The following is a 23,690-nucleotide window of genomic DNA, read 5'->3' on the forward strand; positions in this document are numbered from 1 at the left end:
TTCAAAACGCCTGGTTGTTATTTTTAGAAATTTTTATCGTATACGTACTACTGTTTTTGCTACTAATTGATTTTATAACATTTTATGTTACAATACATACAGGGTCGTTTAAAATTAGTGGTCAGCAAAGATAAAAATGTCATACCTTTTTTTCTGGTTACTTTTTAATGATAGTAAAATTAAAAAGAACCAACATTTTTACATAAAAAGGTACTCTTGTCTTATTTTGTTAGAAGCCTCTGGTTTCAAGAAATATTTTGTTTGTTGGTTTTGTTTGGTATTTTCAGTTTTTTTTCTTAGCTAATAAGTTAATTGTTTTAATTTTGCTCAATAATTTACAATTTTGAAATAAAATATTAAACAAAAAAAAACAGTTTTTGATCTTAAAATTAAGTATTTATCTTATGTCATGTTTATACCTGATGAGTTGTGACATACCTTTTAATTTTAATAAACGTGATCAAAAATACTTTATGAGTGTAGGTTGCAAAATATTTATGTGTTATTATTTCAGTAACGGGCGCTGCTATCGAAATAAGACAAGAGCACATTTTTATATAAAAATGTTGGTTCTTTTTAATTTTACTATCCAAATAATTAAAAAGTCACTAGAAAAAAAGTTATGACATTTTTATCTTTGCTGACCACTAATTTTAATCGACCCTATATACATTTTAGCATAAAATGTTATAAAATCAGTTAATAACAATAACAGTAGTATACGATAAAAATTTCGAAAAATAACGACCAGGCGTTTCGAGAATATTAACAAAAAACCATCTTCAATAGGAATTATAAAATACCCTGTAACATGAAAACGATTCACTTTTCAAGATTCCTGTATATGAAGTTTTTGTCTTATTTATCTGCAGCTGGGAAAACATTGCAATGTAATTTCGGGACACCCTGTATATTCAGTTCATATTCTCTAGCCATTTTAAATTGTAAAAAAAATGAGGTTACTTGTGGTATACATCGTCAGTTCTGATTATCTGATCACGATTATGTGGTTGTAAAATATGTGATCAGATGAAGCAAATTCTCGCTATGATATGTTGGTATCTTTTATTATTTTTTTTTAAATTTTACTTTGTTATACAAAACTTAATCATTTATTTCGAAAAAACTATTAATCATAAATAATAATAAAATCTTTTAAAATTCTAAAATCCTTTCTAAAACTTTTGATCTAAAATGTCTTAACGTTTATTCTTTAATTAAAAGCCGAAAATAGAACGGAGGCATGCATGAAAATCTGATATAAACTTTCGGTTTGGCTTAGTCACGATATGGGGATGGGCCGCCACTTTTGTCTGCTGTGCTTGCCACACTAAAATTAATTTCTCTTCAAGTCAGCCTAATAAAAACTGATTTGCTAGATACTCTTTCGTAATTATGTTTGCCCACAGTGATGATGTAAAAAATATAATTAACTAATTGAACGCGCTTTCAAATTAATCAATATTCTTTTTGTTCCCTCTAAATGTAGAAGCGTTACCAACATTATGGATATTCGTTATTTATTCATTTATTTAGGTTCTAACTTTGTTACGAGAGTCTTTAAATGTAATTAATAATTAAAGCCGAACATGACTTTTGAAGGTAGACTTTTAAAACTAGAATCAACATCCATGAGTGTCTGATGAAAAAAATCAGAAAAACTGTCGCTTTTATTTACACTGGTTTAACTAAGGCTTTTGATAGTGTGACATTAGTTACTGCTTAGAAAACAGAAGTTATTTTTCTCTAATGTCCGAATATTGAACTGTTCAAGAAAATCGTCATGGGTCTAAAATTTAATTTTAGACCCATGCGGATTTTTAGGCCGTACATCGAGTGCTGTTATTAAAATTAAGTTTCAGAATAAACTATCTTAATTTACTATTACAAAAACTAAGATTGCCTTATGAAGAAGTTATTTATCCCATTCATATACCAGTCTAGGAAATTCGGTTTTGGGTACGGAAATCAATATACTAATTATATTATTATATTTAATATACTACAAGGCTCAATATTTTTTTCTATTCTCACTCCACTTTTTAATTCTTGTACCTGAGCAAGCGTATTTGTGCGTTTACTGGTAGCTTTTGTTAAAGTTTTCGGACAGCCTCGTATAATAAATAACTGATTACCAAAATTTTATTCTGAATTCCAGTATTATATATATATATATATTGCATACAAAAATGTAGAAGCAATTTTTGATAATTAACTTAAGATTTTGAAGCTATTTGGAAAAACTTTATGATCTTTACAATGTATTAAGAAGAATATATTGCTAAATTAAAAAGAAAGCATCTGTTTTTTACTTTGTGTAAAGCATCTATCAAGGTGTTTTTTTCACAAAATAAATGTCATTTTCTACATTGCATGGAAAATTTTAATTAATATCAATGAAACAGTTATACCAACCGTTGCGGAAAAACGTAATCTAGGGGTTATATTCGATTCGAATCTCAGCTTTGCCTCCCACATTAATAACAAAATTAAAATTGCTTACGGTCGTTTAAAAAACTTATATCAATACAAAAATCAGTTACTATCAAACACCAAATATTTAAATTTTTATTAAAAATTTAATTTAATTATTTTTATTTAATTGCAACCATATTATTTTTGAGTTCTTACTTTTTACACTGGTCTTGTTGATCTTGCAGGCATAAAAATAAAATTTTAAATGGTTCATTTTGGAATATCTATTCATTTTTGCGTCGTATTGCCCTGGTTTTTCAGCCTCGGCTCATGTTTTTTGCCGCCCTTCCTCCTCTCTGTCTATTGCACAAATGGTACCTATATTAATGTAATTGATATAGTAAATTATTACACTATATTTTTTTTTTGTTTTTAGCTTTTATATGTTTTTAGGGTTTAATGACTTATTTTCTAAATAATTATAATTGGGAAAGTCTTTATTCTTCTTTTAGTTGTAATTAGGTTAGTATGTTTTAACGGTCTGAGCAACACATGCGCGCTAGCTCGTGTATGTGTTATCGGTTGTTTTTATAATCGCAGTTCAGTCCGCATTACTCTTAGCATTGTGTAAATTCTTGTAATAAAAAAATTCTATTTTCTATGTACAATGTTTAAGTGGTAATAAAAGTCTTTTGAATTTGAATTTGAAGGTGTCTGTGATCATGTTTATCTTAACTCTCCGAATTGATATAGTGTAATATTTTAAATCTGAAAACGTTGCATTTCGTTTTTTTCTTTAGAAATTACCTTAACTAAAAGCTTAGAGGATAACTACTTAAAATAAGTGAAACCATGGCTTTACAATATAAAATTAGAAACATGTCGCATCCTTTATGACAAAATAGCTGTAAATGATATATATTTTTTATTTGTATCTTAACAATTACGTTTTCATATAAATATATATTTGATTTTATGAATATATGACACATTTCAACTTGACTTATTTATTTTTTGGGTGTCAAAATACCCAGGGATAAATCCAACAAAAATGTATAGGATTAGCCTATTAATTTCTAAAAAAAAGTCAGAAAGACAACGATAATGCTTTACCAATTCCCTCACTGTCCACTTACGCTTGTCACTGAGAGGGAAAATGCATTACGCCACACGTCTCTCCCTTATTTACGTTAAATTTTATCCAAACACTATTTAGTAGAAGGAGAGTAGCAGCGCTCCCTTTTTATAATATCGTGTCTTATAGCAAGTTAATACATTGATTTCCGTACCGAAGAAAATATTACCACATATTTTCGTGTTTCTTGTTAACTTTTTACATGCCCAGATAACTTTTTTTGTAACCGCTCAAATATGAGCTATCCATGATACCTGGGCATTTTCCTATACAGTCACATTTCAAATATTTTCAGATTTTTAGTTGTGAGTTCTGTGCGGGTCCAGAATTCTACGCTATGCAATAAAACAGAAAAGATATAGTATTTTAAGTGCCTTACTTTCTGTGTATTTTTTATAAAACGATAAAAGTAAATTCATGTTCTAATAGTTAACGAATAAATGGCTAAATATTAAAAATGTTATATAAAGTGATTCAATTAACAATAAAATGATTTTTTGTAATTACCAATAAAACTATAAATTTCATTATGGGACATTTAACCTGTCAAGTATTTAAGATCAAAAATCAAGTAGCAAAGTGCATAGAATTTACGAGTGACCATAATTTACTGAGAACGCAGAAAAAGGCATTTTCATGGGAGGCTAAAAATGCATACCAGATGTACTTCGATCGACCAAATCCCTGAATATATGCATTTGGGTCCAAGCTCGGGCTCTCCGCTCCGTTCGGACCTAGCATGCTGTAAAATGCGGTTAATATGGACAAATGCGGGCGATATTTTCGATTGTGAAGATTTATTTCGAAATTTATTTTACCTTTGACAAAATCCTGAAGCGGATATCCTAAAATAAATAAAATCTTTAGGAATATATCTTGGTCATGTAAAATTCCTATTATTGAGCTAAAGGATGTAGTATACTCTCGTTATTTCGTTCATATCCTTTAAAGGTTTTTAAACAATATTATTCCGTAGTAAAGCTAAACTTCAAACTAAGGAAATCGTTAATGGCAAAAAGTCTAAGGGTGGAAAATCTAGGAATATAAAATGTATTATTATATAGGAAAGTATACTACTTTACATTCAAGAGACCTTTTTATCATGAAGCATATATAGAAAGCTACTTATATTAGTTAAATTTAAATGTTATAGAAATAGATTTCCCTATACATCTAACCAGTAGAAAAAACATGGACAATGGTTTCTTTCTACTCTTGATCCCTTGAGCAATGTAAAACCGAGATAGCTTTTAGTCAGAAGCTGCGATGGCAGTTTACTTCTGTCCAGCCTTTTTGCCATTAGCAAACTGTATTAATGAATAACTGATGAAGAGTAGTTTTACTCGTATTTTAAAAAAGGTGCCACTTCCAAAATTTATACAGGTAGAGTACAGTCCTAATTATAGATCCATATCACTGATAATATATTTTTGAAAATATTACCAGTATCCACATACATAAATATAATGCATAACATAGAGATGCAAAATTACGAAATATGCATAAAAATGAGCAGTAGTTTAATTCACTGATAAAAACAAAAAAGCTGTATAGTAGCTGCCCTTCTAATATCTTAGTATGTATTTATCTTTCTTATATTGCCAGTGCTTTTTATGTTAAAGTTAATAAAGACTTACCTACATCTTATGAATAGTTAGTGTGACTGTATTCTAAATGTAGTTTTGACAATGTGAATTTTAATACAAAACCCGTTCTTATAGTAAATTTCAATAGATCTTTTGGATTATAGATATTGAGGTTAAATAAGTAGATACAGCAAAACCTATAGCTTTAATTGCTTTCTATGCCTTAATTAACTGCTCTTTACCCTGTAGAATTAACTTATGAGGTAACTAGATGCATATGATACCACAAATATCTTCGCACAAGCACTACTCCAAGAGTGACATAGGACTTTTCTCTTGTGCTTGTTTACCATAAAAAAAAATATTTATTTTAGGTTTTCTTTGTTTTATAACTAGGTTATGTATGGAAGATAAAATGTAGGAAATCTGGCTAATTATATTTAATTTCTGTAAAACTTGCATTGCCACTTTTATACTTACACATCCTTTTTATATAAAAAATACTTTACCCTTAATTAATCTAAAAAGAATCTTAGCATAAAATTGACTTTTAAAATAGATATAAAGGTATTGCTTGTTAATGAAGCTAACTATAAGCCCGGTTATTTTTCTAGGCTCGTATCTAATCAACTTTAATAATTTAAAATCTATATACTTTTATTATAATGGTTTATTTAAAAAAGAAATATATTTAACAGACTTACTATACCAAAAGGCCTAGTTATGTTATTATGTACAAATTGTAACACTAATATTTCGAATTAAATTTTATGTCTATTTGGCAACGACATAGATTAATATTTCAGTGCTGAACAAAATTGCATTTTGTTCGAATGCACATGGTAAACATTAGTTAAATAAGTTATGCCATGTATGAGGGTTAGTGGATATTTTATTCAATATTTATTATGTAACCACATAATATGAATAATTAGGTTATTTCGTATTTAAAATATCCTTGATTCGATGTGAGCTTTCGTTTCTAGAGAACTATTTTTTTTGTTCTTTTTGTCTTTATTTCTGTGGTCATTTATGGGTTCTTTTCCGGTGCCATTAATTAAATTTCAAGAAATTATATGTCTCAAACAGTCGATATATATATTTGGAAGACCAAGCGATGACTACTAAGCTAAATTATCTCGTTCTTTCTTCTGTTAGTGGTGTAGCATACTAAAATCCAGGGTAAAGTTCTTGTACAAGATCAATTTGTTAATCAAGTAATTTTATTATTTAAAAAGTGAATATTATTTACTGTACTTCTTCGCCGAGTGCTACTTTGCTAAATGAGAAAATATACATTTTGATAGTAGCTAACTTGTATTCTTGTTAAGCAAGAAAATACACCAAGCTAAGCAAGAAAATCACCAGCAAAGACGGATGAATAAATTGTCTAAAGAACACATTTTTAAAAATAGATGTGAAACTGTGTATTGAAATATTTCAGTTTTTACCTAATAGAAAGCGAAAACCGACTTCTTGAATAGTCTATAAGAAACAATTCACTTAGGACTAACCAGACTAATATCTTTTTTATTTTACAATCTGCAATAAGTTCTATTTTTTAATTTATTCTAATTCGAGTAAAGATTGCATCACACAGATTACTTATGCCACCTTAGTGCAGATATTTTATTGTTTGCTCCAAAATTGAAGGTTTGTTCCTTGAAGTTGTGATGCCCTAGTTATATTTTCTATCGTCCCCTTTTTTTCTTCCGCTTTCTATCCTTTCTTTAATTTATAATTCATAGTAACTTTCTCATTGAAATTAATTGCTATAATACAAGAAATATATTTAAAGAGCTTTTTATAATTAGGTTTCAATGGTTTATTTAATTCTTCGGAGAATTAGAGAATTTAGAGTCATTATCACTGTGGGTGTGCAGATATACCATCATTACACAAAGATATACATAATTATATATATTATATTTTCATTATAGATAGTATATTTTCAGTAAAGTTGTGGGCTTGGATATTGAGATATGTAAAAGTTAAAGCTCATGTTAGTTCAGATGTATTCTTTTGAAGTAGAGACTGAGCTTCGGAAATGAGCACTTATTTTTGACAAATTTATTATTTAGATCTAATCTACTTATTTTTACATAAGAGTCCCATAAGTTAGTTTCCAATTAAATTATTTAGAATTTATTGTCTAGGGCTTTGTAGTCTTAAACTAAAACTATCCAGATTCTTTAAACTAGATATTCTTTTTTCTTTGCCACCAAGTAATTTATAACTATTTTTATGAGAAATATGAGTTTTCATAAATAAGTAATTCATTCCACATTTTTGTAGAGATATAGGGTTGAGAAATATTTTTAGTATTCGTATCCGTATCATTTGACTTTCCTTATTTAAATCACTTTTTCCTTTAACTTCGATAATCAGAGCTAAAATAATCAAGATAATAAATTAAAGATATAATTTACAAAAACCGAAAATATGGACAAATTTAAGAGAACAAAGCAAGAAATTTATATCAAGTATTTAATAATATATTTTATTTTCTTTTTCAACTCTCATTTTCAATTACAGTCAAAATATCCATAGAGGGCTTATAAATCGAATGGTTTAATTTTTTAATTATAGTGAATCGAGTTCTTCGATAACGAGTATTCGGGTGCAGATAAAGCGTATGAATATTGAGTATCGTTTTGATTATATTTAAATCAGCATAACCTACAATATATCACTCATGAGATGATACAAGACTATTTACTTAACTATACTTATAGATGCAGTCAATCTTCGTAACGACGTAATCAACGTAAATGGCATAATTATAATTCTTGTAGGTAACATGAATGTGTGCTAAAATATGGGATGCTCTGGTACCCAACTGTAGTGCGGACACGGTGGTCGTCTTTTTAGTTTATCTTAATATTAAAAACCATACATTTAACTGATGATAAAGAGATGAGTGTGGTGATATGTCATTTGTAATATTCCATATAAAGTTCGTAAGTAATATCTGGTAAAAACTTTTTTTAAATTTTAAAGCTGTGACACATTATATTTTGTACTTTTATATATTATTCATTATTTCTCTGTATATGCATATCAAAAAAAAAAATATTTCGTTCTTTCACACACAACTACGTAGCACGTTTGTCACATTTCCGCAACAGACCTTCCAACGGAAAAGAAAATGAAGCAAAAACATGCGAAAAGACAAGCAAACAGTTCTAGTATTCCTCGACACTCCTCAGAGTACCGTTTTCCCTTCGCGTAGCATTAAATTTTAAAATAACCACTACATTTCCTATATTTTCTCAAGATTTTTCACTTGGATTTTCACGAGGGAAATAAAAGTAGTAACGAATGTATTCTTGTCACGATTTCAGATTGGGGACACGCCAAACGGGGAACTCAGACTGATCACGAGCGTATTTAATAAGGTGCAGTATAAAGGTAAGTTTTTTTCTTCGTTACTTTAAAGTACAAACGTGCATTTTCTAGGTTTGTCGCTGTAGATATCTAAATATTTTTGTAAATAAAATAAATCTTTTTAATAATAATATTAAAAAATACTCAAGGATAAAACAAGGTCATTAAGGTTCATTGAATCTATCTAGAAGCTTGCTTCTCATTTACGTCAGTTTAAATTATTAATATCCCAAAGGTTAATTTTGGAATTTAATAGAGTGCAGTTTTCTTTCACTAGGTTAATTAATTTTTACTTATTACTATTTTGTAGTCCATATAAATTCCATTGTAGGAATATTCTAGAAATCATGAAAAAGGATAGATATACTGTCCTTAGCCTGAAGCACAAATGAATGTTCTTAGGTAATGTTTAAAATTAATTTTCGTTTACTAATATTAGTTCAAAATGGTAATTAAAAAGTAGATTTGGCAGTTTTAGTCATTGTTGGGAGTCAGTAGCAAATGTTATAAATGGTACTTAACATTAAAAGTATTTGCAAAATAAGAACATAGAAATAGTTCTTTGGAAATCATGTTAATTTAGCTGATTTTTCAGAAAATTTCAAAAAATGTAATAATAAATAATTAGTGCTGTTTAATTATAGTGTGAAACAAGTAGAGCTGCGACATGCGTTTATATCATGTATAAACCGTAGAAACATGTGCCTGTTCAAATATAGGAAACACTTCATCCGTAAAAACAAAACATAGTATGGCATCAGAATCTACTTTCTATTTTTTAACTAACTTTTTCGCACCCTTCATATTTAATATATCAAAACACTTTATTTTTCTGTACAGTTTAGCAGATAGGAGTTTTTATTAGGTTTTGCACAAATTTGCCTTCTTAACTTCATTAAGCAATGTAATAATCTTTTCCCATCAGATTACCTGAAACCTAAAATACCCAAACTAATTCAGAGTCGAATTCAGCTTGTATTTTTATAGAGGTAAAAAGTTTAATATCGTAATTAAAATAATTGTGATATTTACAATTTTCAAAACAACAACATAAATATAACCATACTTTTTATATTTTTATCTAGACTTGCTAGGCTGTAATATAAGCAAAATTATATTGTTTTCTAATTATATTATAATTATAGTGCTGGTAACACAGAAAATTTGCAGAACTACTTCTGTGCACTTTAATTTGTTCACAAATAGTTTTGCTTAATTCGTTATACTCAATAATCGAATAAAATTAACATTTCTTGTTTTTGGGCGATATTTCTTACTCAAAATAAGATTTGCGTTTTTTTGCGTACATGGGATATTTATTTAGGTCTAAAAAGTTCCTAAATAAATAAATTTTAAATATAGGAAATGATCTAAATAATGTACCTCAATTAGGATGACTATAAACTAAATTTAATTCTAGTAAATGCCAATCTTAATCTACTAGTAAGTCCATCAGCTCAATAGTTATTGTTGCGCTTAGCCGCTCCGCCACTCCAGTTTCTATTGTCTACATCTATTCTGTTAACGGTTTGTTTGAGAATATATCTCATATAGAGGTTATAGCTACACGAGACATCAATCACATCTAAAGCCGGATGCTTTCAATTGGATTACACTGGCCAGAGGCGATTGCACGCATTAACAAAAGTAAGTTCTCTACAGGCCTCTATATTACAGATCAATCTGCACGTCATTGAATTTGTCTAACCAGCGCAGTAGTAATGCATTTGTGTTATGTACTCGAAAGAATAATTTAGGTAGATTTATAATACTACAATATATGAATAACTTAGTATAAATGCAAAGGATATAACTGAAAAGCGTTGACAGATTTTGACCTCTCTTGAATAAGCCTAATACATTTGAAAATGATCCAAAAATTTTGCACAAAAATTAAAAAACGTATTTTTTTTCTTTATTTCTTTTTTTTTTATTTTTCTATGAAGTTTCCTTGAAAATAAATAGTGATAACAATCACTTCTCAAAAATCACTCGCTTGATGTTAGATCTGGTTGGTGAGAAGGGTGGTCATGTAGTTCAAGCTATAATTCACGGATTCTTCCCCTTAATTATGCACACTGCCTTGATAAAACATAGATTTTTTCTGAAAATGTGACCGTGCTTCTACTATTTTTGTCTTCAACCTGTTCAATAAAGATGAGAGTATAAAGACAGAGTTTGTAATGTCAACATCAAATCTATCTTTAAATTAGAGGGAAATGACTACATCCACTTTTTCCAATTTATGTGCTTTGCAGATCATATATTTTTGAGCAGTTTGCTCTATTATTGAGTATGTTGAATTCCAGAATTAGAATGGACCTAAATCCAACAAAATTTTAAAAAAAGGAAAGAAAACAGGCGTTATTGTTTATGAAGCTGCTAATACAACCTTGGGCAATGTGGCTGTTTCTAAGGATCTTGATATATCGATTCACCATACATTGTGTTATTTTGGAAGTTAAGCATAGGGCTCTTCGGTTTTGTGAAGAGATCTTCAACAAACTTTATAAATCTTTCTTTCCATGTATTGTATTGTACATTACTGAGACCTTTATTAAAATCTAGTTTATGTCTGCTATGTCCATGATCTGAAGTAAGTTCAAAAAAGGTTGCTAAAATATTTATCACTTGAATTCAAAAAATCTAGATAAAACTATTAATGGAGTAGTATTTTGTCATGGTTTGCTATTTTCTATTGGTCTAGCTCTTTCTCTAAAAAATACAAGATCTGATTGATCGTTTTACCAGTTACTAGTAGTTTCGATCTGTGAGGCTGTCTAACAGTTAACAAATCTTGATTTTCATGTTTGTCAGCGATGGTTTTTAAAGATTTTGGTTACTATTATGGTAATGAAAGAGATCCTAAGTTTAATGGATTTAAAAAGCTTATACGCTTAAGACCAGAAATCATTTTTTACCGCTTTAGGACTGTTAAAAAAAAATATATATGATTTTGTCAGACCCTCTACGTCCTATCCTCAGCTAGTTAGTAAGTTACTAGTAAGTTATATTGCTCTCATACATAGAAAAAGCATAATGAGTTGAAACTCTAAAGGCTAATTAATTTGTTAAAAAATCATTACTGTTCCAACACATTATTAACTATGTTCGACTATCTCTGCCAATTTTATAATCTTTAAAATATTAAAATAAGATGGTCTCAAATAATAAAGACAGCCAAAAGTTTCCCTCTTTCATTACTAACAATTTATGTCAAGTTTTAGTTAACATGGTATTAAACACGTCTTTCCCTTATAATGGCTTCTTTAATATTTGGCTCTTTGCTTTAACAGCTATTCATGAAAGTGCTTTAGAAATTCCCGATTTCTCATGAACCGACACGTGTTTTTCAATTTGTTATTTAACATTTTCTTACTTAAGTTCACGTGTTATTCCACGCTTTTTAACTAATAAAATTAGAATATCGTGAAAGTTTTTTCTAAATTCAAAATTTCTATATAGATGTTTTTGTTTAAAATTATAAAAGAATTGATTTAAACTATATTAATTAAAAAAATTCTTTCTTTAGGTTCTGTTAATACAAATTTTATAAAATCTTGTTTAAGTCTATTTCGTCCTTAGTTTAAATTAAATGATATAAAAAAGTTTGAAATGATATTAAATCTGAATACTTTTAGAAATAAATCAATAATGTAGTATATGAGGTATTTTCTATATATACTAAACCAAATGTCATTGTATGAAAATATCTAATACCACAAGCTGAAGATTACTGTACAATGGCCTTTTCTTTCTTTTTCCTTTATATCCTCTCCGTAGCTATGATGTAGCTATACATAGCGTATCGAATTATAGCCCCAAAATACCAGAAACCTTTATAGTTTTTCTGAAAAAGATGTTTGTGTTTATGATCCTAGTTGCTACATTTTTTACTACATCATTTACGCAAGGTGCACTTTTTGTGAGTTGATGTTCGATTCACTTACTATAAGTAGATTCATTTGCTGAGCGACAGCAGATTTGCAAGGCATATCAGGGGCTTGTGTCTATTTCTGTTCTTTTATAAGTAAAAAATATCACTGTCCTGTATAACAATAATCAATCACAATTCGTTTATTTCTATGATTTTTTTAGCTTAAGATATTGCACTTTTAAAGGCAGAGCACAGCCCTGATCTTATCTTACGCTCCTTTATGTAAATGATACAGTTACATCGCTCTCTATAATCATTAAAATAATAGTCTTTTTTTCACATTTTGTAAATTGCTTCTGGCTAGGCCATTGCAGTATCTTGCAATATAATCATATGCCTAGCATTCAAAGCATCTTTTTATTTTTGTTTCTACCTGAATGTCGCAACTAGTAATTCCTATTTATACTAATTTTAACTAATGAATACTTGTGTACTTATGAAATGTCTATGAGCATTTCGGCTAACCTCCTATTTATCACCACTGTGGAAGCTAGGGTGCATTCGGTTGCAATGCACTAAGTTTAAAATCTTCTTAATTATATTCGCTATGACTTCGATAACCTCATCTGTGCTGGTAGTATTTTTCATTTCCCCTCTGATATGGAAGACCGTGTTGCCCTGTGCCTTGTCGTTTCTTATTAGGATTCGCCTGACATCTTTTAATTAAACGTTATTAATCTGTGACTATAACGACCAAGCCTAAAAATATGACGTGACACATAATTCTTTGTCAAACTTTTCTTAGATGAAATTCGCTTTCACATAGCTTTAGGGGCATCTACGAGCTTCCTCTCTATATCCCGCTCAGAATTCCAGTAACTTTGACAGTTGTGTCATCTGGAAATTTGGCTCAGAAAAGTCGATCTAGTTGTCGATCTAGGAATTGAAATCCACAGAATTTTCACATCATCTTGTAATTTGCTTGTATATTACGATGAGAAAATGAATACACTTTCTAGAGGCGTCTGGTTTCGTAAAATGGAATTCTAACAAATATAAGATTTAGTAAATGTCAGAATGTAAGCATAAACCGCTTCTTATTTATTGCCCTTCAAGATCCATATAACATGTAGAAGAAGTTGAAGAAAAGGCAAGTTAGGAAGCTATTACAAGTTTTGCTTAATATTGTACAAAACTTCTTTTTAATCATTGGAGGATTGTTACGATTAGGTTTAGTAAATTAATAAATGAATTAAATAAAAAGTAAAGCAAATGACAAGACTAATTGACAATAGTAAATTTATTCTAATTCGTGTAACCAGTATCTGTGGATACACCGTTGAATATTACATCCGCATTTGCTAGATGTTTTTGTTGTCTTTAATTATATTTACAATTGCTAAAAAGTACCACTTAGTCCAAAATACACATTTTTTGGCCTTAACAATAATTAACTATTCGTAAATTAAGAACTAGTTGAGAATTTTTTTGAATATCGGTACACGACTCAATTTGTTTATGTTTTATCAACTGTAATTTTAACTGCACTTTTGTAAACTTGTACATCAACACACTTTTGTTTCTCATTTTTATTTTAACTTTTATATTCTATAATCTCGTGATTCACATAGCTTAAGTACTCTTTATCAGTAAATTATAATATATATTGTGTTTATAGTTATAGACTTAAAACTCTCACCTGTCCTCTAAGGATATATGTTGTTCCTTTAAGACTACGATTTAAGAAAATTTTATAAGTAAATTAATACTAAAATGTATAATTAGTGGAAACTGTCAAAGGCAATCGCGCCTGATACATGCAACTTCTAGTTTGTATATCTCTTTTATTAAAATTAGTAAAACTAGTCAAATTGGATATAAGATGTTATAAGACTTTAATCGCATAAATTCAGTAATTTATAAAATAAAAATGCATTTCACCTCGTAATTTGAATATCAAGCTCCCGTATTGAAAAAACCTTCTTTTATCTCCTCACTCATCCAAACATCAAATGTAAAGACTTAAATACCGTTCATATAAAGAGAACACTCAACCGCGGAAAGCTATTTATGCGGTTTAGTCATGCACAAAGCCTTCAACCATTTAAGATTCACTCGTAACAACCTGGATAATTATTCTGCGTCCCTCTTTAAGCTAGGATGTGTACAGTATTGTCGCTTGTTGTAAATTGTTCCTGTGTCGAAAAGTATTGTAATGAATGGATGCTTTTATTTTCGTTTTTTTTTTTGGTTTTTCTTCTTTTGTTGAGAACTTTTGAAATATTTATATTTTATAGTTTGAATCTTTTCAGTTTTTTTTTCAAAACACTAAAATTAAATCCATAAGACTATTCGATAGAAGATGAGTACGACGATTTTTCTAATTTATTCATAATTTTAGTATTATTTAAAACTATAACAGTTTTTCCATAATACCACATCAAAAATCATGGTAATAATAAAAGGTTTTACTTTCAAACTGAAATTAGCGCGATTTTCAGAGAACATTGGTGATTCGTTTATTATTATTGCTACTTGTTTAGCCACTTGGTATCTCAGTGTGGACAGACGCCTTTCAATTTCTCAGCAGCCCTCTCTGTTTTGAGGTGTTTACTTCTAGTCCAAGTTGCCTAACCTCTAAAGGTCGTCATCCCATCTAGTTTAAGACCCTCTCTGCTTCTATATCCTAATTGTGGTCTCTTCTAGTATTGCTTCTTTCATCTTTCTAACTTGCATTGAGTTATGCAAAGCTTCAATTTAATCTTCCAAAGTATTTTATGGCGTCTTGCTTCTATTCTTTCAGTTTTGCCATTTTCGTTCGTTTTTCATTGGACAATTAAATTTACAATTATTATACAGACTGTTCAAAAAATAGACGGAAATATTTCAATAGGCGATTCCTTGTAAAAAAATATTTTATTTTTCTGATTATTTTTGCTTATTTCTAATTTGATTTTCCTTTATGGATTTAAATATTCAAGGCGTTAATATCCTAGGTATATACACGCTCAGGCAACTGATGTATTGCGTGCTGAAAGCAATGTATTAACTTCTAATATTAAGTAATAAAGTTGTTGTAAATTAATTTTTCCTTTTTCGAGTGCCTTGCAAATTTTTGTGTAGGCATCCGTAATGTGCTTCTGTCAATTGCAGCATTTTATACTTTTAAATAGCTACTTATCCCTGTCCATTGTCTAATATGCCCCAATCACGAAAGCTTCATTCTTCCTATTCCTCTCTTTTCTCCTTTGATCTTACCTTGAAGGCGTTGGAATTCATATCGTTCTCCTCTCATAATAAGTTCTAGGTATCATATTTTTTTACCTTTCATTACTTCGAAACATTCACAATCTTCTATTTATCCTCTTTAAAGAACTTTATTCTTAACATTGTTCTCTAACATTACATCTCAAATGTTTCCAATTTATTTATGGAACTTGCTTTTAATATCCAGGTCTCTACAGAGTACAAAAGAACTGACGAAGCATAACAATTTAGAGTTCTGTATCATACTTATTATTACAGTATCATCTGCATATCTGATATTGTTGTTATGTGTCCCGTTCACTTTAATACCTATAGGGTTATCTAAAACCCACTGAAAAAATACTCTTTCCGTGTAGAAATTGAACAACATCGGTGATAAAACGTAGTCTTGTCTCACATTCTTTTTTAGATTGATTTTCTTAGATGACTTGCTTTGAGTATAAAACAGGTCATAGTGAGAGATACTACCAGTTTATAAGGTCTGATGATGCTTTATTTTAAGCGAAACATGTAACCTTCGGGATATAAAAATATTTTTAGATCGAGACTTAGGGTTTTTATTTTGTCTCTACTTACGTAGATCTCTTTGAGATAATGGACGAGTTTTTGATACCGAAGTTTCTTAATCTGCTTTCTGGTTCCAGTACCGATTCCTAATTAATAGGTCATCTAGACCCAGGTCCTTAAGCTACGATATTAGGAGCTCATATTTAACATTGTCGAATGCCTTCTCATAATAGATGAAATACATAAATACATCCTTTCTTTGGTCCTGACAATTTTGTACAAATTTTTCTTCTCTTATTCCGCAACCATTTTTAAACCCAAATTGACTGCTACCGTTAGCTTTTTCGCATTTTTTATCGAGCTTCATATGCAAAATTTGCAAAAAAAACTTTAAGAAATGATTAATTATACTTAAAAACTGGTAATCGTTGGATGTTTTTGCATTACTTAATTTTATAAACTACTTACTTAATTTGGTAAAGTTATAACACATAATAAATAAATCGAAGCTACTCCTCTAAAATATGTCCCGTGTTATATATGTTGTTAAAAAGTTTAGAAATTATCCTTATGTTTTGTTCATTAATAAATTGGAACGTATCAGAAAATATATTATCAAGATCTGGGGTTTTGTTTTGCTTTATAAGCTTCATTTCTTATATGATTTTTAATATTAATATACTTGGCCGTGTCAGCTCATTTAATTGAATAGTTGGATTGTTTGGTAGGATGTCACTGGAAAGCCTAATTGCATATTTTCTCCAAATATTTTATCTGTATTTACTTCGATTCCATTATTTTCATCTTTAATAATCTGTAGTGTTTCTTTTATATATCCCAGCTATTCCTTCCCCTTTTTTGTATAGATTAAACGTACCACTAAAGCAACTGATATGTTCAGTTTCTTCACAACATTCGGTAAGCCATTCGGCAAGTTTTTCCTTTGCTGGTCTAATCTCATTTCTATAAAGAGACCTAAGTCTCTGTACTTCATATTGTAATTCCATATTTCGCATAGTTTTTGATCTTCCTTTAGCTGTAATATTTTTCGGATTATCCATTCATTTTTTGTTGTGTTTCATTTTGGAGAAACTTTTTGTTTTAGATTTCCAAAGATTCCAACATCCTTTAACATCACTAATTGAACTTATGGTGTCCAGTTGATTATTTATGTGTTGTGTGTACTCATTCTAAATATCAGTATTTTGAGCAGCTTTATGTCGAATCTTTTCTTCTTTTTTTTTTTAGATTTAGATAGGCGGAGCAAAATGTTGGCTTTAACTAAGTTTTGATCTGATTCCATATCAGCAGTTCTACTGGTTATTAAGTTCTTGAAACTAGGATTAATTATAAAAGTTAATAATTTTTAAATTAATTATATCAGTCATAAGTTTAGAAAAGAGCAATAAAGTTTCTTCTGCTCCCATTCTACTAATTAGAGTTCGTAAAGTTAAACCACCCAAATTGAACAAAGAAAAAGTAAAGACATTCCATTTTTAAGTGCCTTAATTTTTCTATGAAGATCAATAAAAGCATACTTATTTGCCTGCAAATTTGTGCTGCAATTCAATACATGTATATTTCGGCACCTAATAAAGATACTTACTAGTCATGTATATTTCTCGACCCTCTCCAGACTTTGTTTCTCGGCATTATTTTCAGCTTTTATAAATTAATTTTAAATTCTATATTTTTTCTGGGTTAATTGTGTGTTATAGCTTGTAATTTTTTGAATTTTATATAAATTAGGATAATATTAGCATTCTTACCAGTCGTATATATTCCTCGACCTTCTCCAAACTTTATTTTTTGGGTGCTTGTCATTTTTTTAGGCTTCTGTAAATTTTTTTGAATCTTATTTTGTCTGGGGGGTCTTGGAAGATTAATCTAATAATTGTGTAGTTTAAGCTTGTAATTTCTTAAAAGTACAAGCTATTATATTTGTTTCCCTTTATCTTTTGTTTAATTTTTTCACCTTGGCTAATCCTTGAAAAATTTCTTATAAAATATAGAAAAAAATATTAAGAAAAATGTATGCTATGATCAAAGAAATCAAATAAATTACGTAGTACAATCTTACTATTGTGCAAATATTTTAAAGCTAACTTCCACAGTTCATGCTTGTGAAACTAGTATCAATTCAGATCCAAAGAGAAGTCCATATGCTTAATTTGTCACCTACAGTATCTGATAGGTATATTGGTTTATGATTGGAACCCGTAATCCCAGAGGGAAGCGCAATATGTATCTTTTGCAATGCAGATTGCCATTCGGACCGATTGTAATTAGTGGGTCAAAGCGGAAACGAATTATTCATAGAGATGAATAGCTTAATTCATTTAACTTCAAATTAATCACTAAAATTTAATTTTAAATAGTTATTTATTAAAATTTCTCAAGAAATAAACCCGATGTTTACCAATTATTTAGTGGATTTATACAACTTTACTTTATCTATACTCGATTATAGTAATAGGATTTAAGTTCAGTTAATTAATTTTAATTTAAGTTCATCACATTGTCTTGTCTGACTTTAAAATTAAGTGGTTTTTGTCTGTTGGCTTCTGTTCATACAACTTCTTACCGTAATGCTATAGTGGGTAAACTAGAGGGATTACTCCTAACGACTTATCTTGTATTGGTTAAGATATTAAAATGATGTTTGTGATATTTCTGACTGATTATCTGAAATTTGCTATAGATTATTTAATGGAATGATAACAAATATTTAAAAAAATATTTGGTACCTAATACCGTCCGAGGATACAGCCCTACAAACCTGTACCTATTAAATAAAATAATGACTTCCTAAGAGACAAGAAAGGAAATTAGAAAAACAAGAAAATTTTAAGTATGTCCAACGAAAAGTTTGATTAAAGAGATAATTGTTATTAAAGGAACTTGGCTTCGGGTTAATATTCTTTATTAGATTATTCATCTAACAGCAATCTTTATGATTTACTCCTTGTGTATATATTAAATGTGAATGACAATGCGAAAAAGTAAGATAAAAAAACTGTCCAATATTTATTATAACGGCAGTTCTAACCAATAGGAACAATTTATTTTGGATGGCACAAATGGAGTTTCATGAAAGAACTTAGTTGAAGTACCTTTTGAAGCATTTTGAATAAATTCTTAACCGGGAAGCAATTGATTAAATACTCGTACAACAAGGTAGCAAGAATAATAATATCATATTGGGTAAAAGTCTGATGGAGACCTAAGGACTATACCAAATTTTTGTAAAGCTTTAGTAAGAATGTCATATTATAGTATAGTTTCCAAAAGGCAGGGAACCACTAAAAACACAAAGGAACTAGACAACACAATGACCAATCCTAATATTTGCTTTGGTGATGATCAAATAGACTACCATCAGCATAAGAAGGAGTGAATGACTCGAAATGTTGTTACGTCTCAGGAGATTATGGGTATAAAAAATGGTGTATTCATAAATTGTAAATAAAGTATTCTTCTAGCAACAGCGATTATATCAAATACTCTTAATGCAAGGAATTACTAAATTATTAGAGAAATAGAGATCCTGTATTTATATTTACATGTGGCCCGGTGAATAAATCGATAAGAATAAGTGACATACAGCAACCTGTTAGGATTCAAAAAAACCCTAATGGCCACGTTACCTATACAAACTGTGGTTTCCTAATACGGTTGCTACTTATTGTCAGAAATGCAGAGTTATAGCCCGAAACTCTCATCGATTCAAAAAGAAGAATCCTTGAATATATGGAGAATTTAGTGCTAAAGATTAGATACAGATTGATAAACAATCTCTATCTGAAATTTAAAAAAAAAAATTAAATCACACTGAGATTTATGAAAATAAGCAGGCAGATCAAATATCTAATGAAGCCAAGTCAAGTTATTGCAACATCTAAATTTTACTCTTAAACAAGAACCTAATAAAAGTATTAACTTCTAGAACTTTCTATCCAAAACACCTATATATTTTTACTAACTTTTTGCAGAACTATGCAAGGCTTAGTAAAGTTTTAAAACTTTTTCATTTACTTTACCAAAATTGAGCGTGAAAACTTTTAGCCCAACCGTTTCAACACTCTAGCAACAATATGCATGTACATGTAGTCTTTGTTAAAGTACACTATAGAGACAAACTGCAGCAACACAGATGTGCTACCACTATGTAGAGTTATGTTTAATCAGCTCGCACACACAAAGTGTAAACAGGTGCGAATCCTGTGGGATTAGACAGACCGTCTTCTCCTTGTAATTTGTTGTGGAAACTACCCTAAGATAATAGACCTATATTACGTTTGTTGTTTGGCAAATTGATATGTTATAAACAGACGTAGGTATCTAATTCATTAATAGATTTGTTAATTTTATTAATTATATAAATTCCGTTAAATCAGAAGAAGTAAATTTAAACTTTTTAGGTTGTTTATTTAAATATATGAAATGAAACTTATATTAAAGATACAGTAAAAGAAGGAGAAATGGACCACATTTAAAAAAATTAAACGTGCTTTTTTAATAAAAAAAGTAACAAAACTGGAAAAAATATATATAACATAACATAACATTGGTACTTCTTTTGGTATAATTAGGAATTAAAAATATTAATTCTAGGCACTAAAAAATATACATAATGACAGGTATGTCATTGGTCTATCTATCCTGATCTGTGGAGATGAGATGGACCACTAGGGGTAGGATAGACGGGCCATGCTATACGTTTGGTTATAGTCCTCCTTGCAACCGACACATTCATTTTCTAAATCACTAAAGTATTCTTCACCACTGGAACTGTCATCGAGAGTAACGTCATCTTCAGACACTGAAGATTCACTCACCTTTCTCTTACTTTATAATTTTTTTACAGGTTTTACATTCTTTTTGAGTTGTGCATCTTTCTTATTTTTTATAAATTCCTTAGCTGTTATCTCTCCGGATATTTTTTTACGAACTCTTTTTACTGCTGCAGATAAAACAGGTACAGGCGTTACTTCATCAAGAGCCTTTCCGGGAGTTATATCTTCATCAGGTACTGATGACTTTTTAGGGTTGATGACTTACGTAGATCTCTTTGAGATAATGGACGAGTTTTTGATACCGAAGTTTCTTAATCTGCTTTCTGGTTCCAGTACCGATTCCTAATTAATAGGTCATCTAGACCCAGGTCCTTAAGCTACGATATTAGGAGCTCATATTTAACATTGTCGAATGCCTTCTCATAATAGATGAAATACATAAATACATCCTTTCTTTGGTCCTGACAATTTTGTACAAATTTTGCTTCTCTTATTCCGCAACCATTTTTAAACCCAAATTGACTGCTACCGTTAGCTTTTTCGCATTTTTTATCGAGCTTCATATGCAAAATTTGCAAAAAAAACTTTAAGAAATGATTAATTATACTTAAAAACTGGTAATCGTTGGATGTTTTTGCATTACTTAATTTTATAAACTACTTACTTAATTTGGTAAAGTTATAACACATAATAAATAAATCGAAGCTACTCCTCTAAAATATGTCCCGTGTTATATATGTTGTTAAAAAGTTTAGAAATTATCCTTATGTTTTGTTCATTAATAAATTGGAACGTATCAGAAAATATATTATCAAGATCTAGGGTTTTGTTTTGCTTTATAAGCTTCATTTCTTATATGATTTTTAATATTAATATACTTGGCCGTGTCAGCTCATTTAATTGAATAGTTGGATTGTTTGGTAGGATGTCACTGGAAAGCCTAATTGCATATTTTCTCCAAATATTTTATCTGTATTTACTTCGATTCCATTATTTTCATCTTTAATAATCTGTAGTGTTTCTTTTATATATCCCAGCTATTCCTTCCCCTTTTTTGTATAGATTAAACGTACCACTAAAGCAACTGATATGTTCAGTTTCTTCACAACATTCGGTAAGCCATTCGGCAAGTTTTTCCTTTGCTGGTCTAATCTCATTTCTATAAAGAGACCTAAGTCTCTGTACTTCATATTGTAATTCCATATTTCGCATAGTTTTTGATCTTCCTTTAGCTGTAATATTTTTCGGATTATCCATTCATTTTTTGTTGTGTTTCATTTTGGAGAAACTTTTTGTTTTAGATTTCCAAAGATTCCAACATCCTTTAACATCACTAATTGAACTTATGGTGTCCAGTTGATTATTTATGTGTTGTGTGTACTCATTCTAAATATCAGTATTTTGAGCAGCTTTATGTCGAATCTTTTCTTCTTTTTTTTTTTAGATTTAGATAGGCGGAGCAAAATGTTGGCTTTAACTAAGTTTTGATCTGATTCCATATCAGCAGTTCTACTGGTTATTAAGTTCTTGAAACTAGGATTAATTATAAAAGTTAATAATTTTTAAATTAATTATATCAGTCATAAGTTTAGAAAAGAGCAATAAAGTTTCTTCTGCTCCCATTCTACTAATTAGAGTTCGTAAAGTTAAACCACCCAAATTGAACAAAGAAAAAGTAAAGACATTCCATTTTTAAGTGCCTTAATTTTTCTATGAAGATCAATAAAAGCATACTTATTTAAATCGATTTTCTTAAATCGATAAGAATAAGTGACATACAGCAACCTGTTAGGATTCAAAAAAACCCTAATGGTCACGTTACCTATACAAACTGTGGTTTCCTAATACGGTTGCTACTTATTGTCAGAAATGCAGAGTTATAGCCCGAAACTCTCATCGATTCAAAAAGAAGAATCCTTGAATATATGGAGAATTTAGTGCTAAAGATTAGATACAGATTGATAAACAATCTCTATCTGAAATTTAAAAAAAAAAAAATTAAATCACACTGAGATTTATGAAAATAAGCAGGCAGATCAAATATCTAATGAAGCCAAGTCAAGTTATTGCAACATCTAAATTTTACTCTTAAACAAGAACCTAATAAAAGTATTAACTTCTAGAACTTTCTATCCAAAACACCTATATATTTTTACTAACTTTTTGCAGAACTATGCAAGGCTTAGTAAAGTTTTAAAACTTTTTCATTTACTTTACCAAAATTGAGCGTGAAAACTTTTAGCCCAACCGTTTCAACACTCTAGCGACAATATGCATGTACATGTAGTCTTTGTTAAAGTACACTATGCTGCAACACAGATGTGCTACCACTATGTAGAGTTATGTTTAATCAGCTCGCACACACAAAGTGTAAACAGGTGCGAATCCTGTGGGATTAGACAGACCGTCTTCTCCTTGTAATTTGTTGTGGAAACTACCCTAAGATAATAGACCTATATTACGTTTGTTGTTTGGCAAATTGATATGTTATAAACAGACGTAGGTATCTAATTCATTAATAGATTTGTTAATTTTATTAATTATATAAATTCCGTTAAATCAAAAGAAGTAAATTTAAACTTTTTAGGTTGTTTATTTAAATATATGAAATGAAACTTATATTAAAGACGGTAAAAGGAGGAGAAATGGACCACATTTAAAAAAATTAAACGTGCTTTTTTAATAAAAAAAGTAACAAAATTGGAAAAAATATATATAAC

The 23,690-nt window shown here is 29.5% G+C and overlaps 1 protein-coding gene across 3 annotated transcripts in view; it reads left to right on the top strand.

Moving 5' to 3' along the window:
* Positions 1-23,690, top strand: part of LOC126740910 (carbonic anhydrase-related protein 10) — a 340,228-nt gene that overhangs the window by 224,781 nt on the left and 91,757 nt on the right. For all 3 annotated transcript variants that reach the window (XM_050447094.1, XM_050447095.1, XM_050447096.1), the window contains one exon: positions 8,481-8,547. In XM_050447094.1, coding sequence (XP_050303051.1) covers positions 8,481-8,547 — 67 coding nt within the window. The remainder of the gene's footprint in view (positions 1-8,480; positions 8,548-23,690) is intronic.

Source organism: Anthonomus grandis, chromosome 10 (assembly GCF_022605725.1).
Source record: "Anthonomus grandis grandis chromosome 10, icAntGran1.3, whole genome shotgun sequence".
Classification (NCBI taxonomy): domain Eukaryota; kingdom Metazoa; phylum Arthropoda; class Insecta; order Coleoptera; family Curculionidae; genus Anthonomus; species Anthonomus grandis.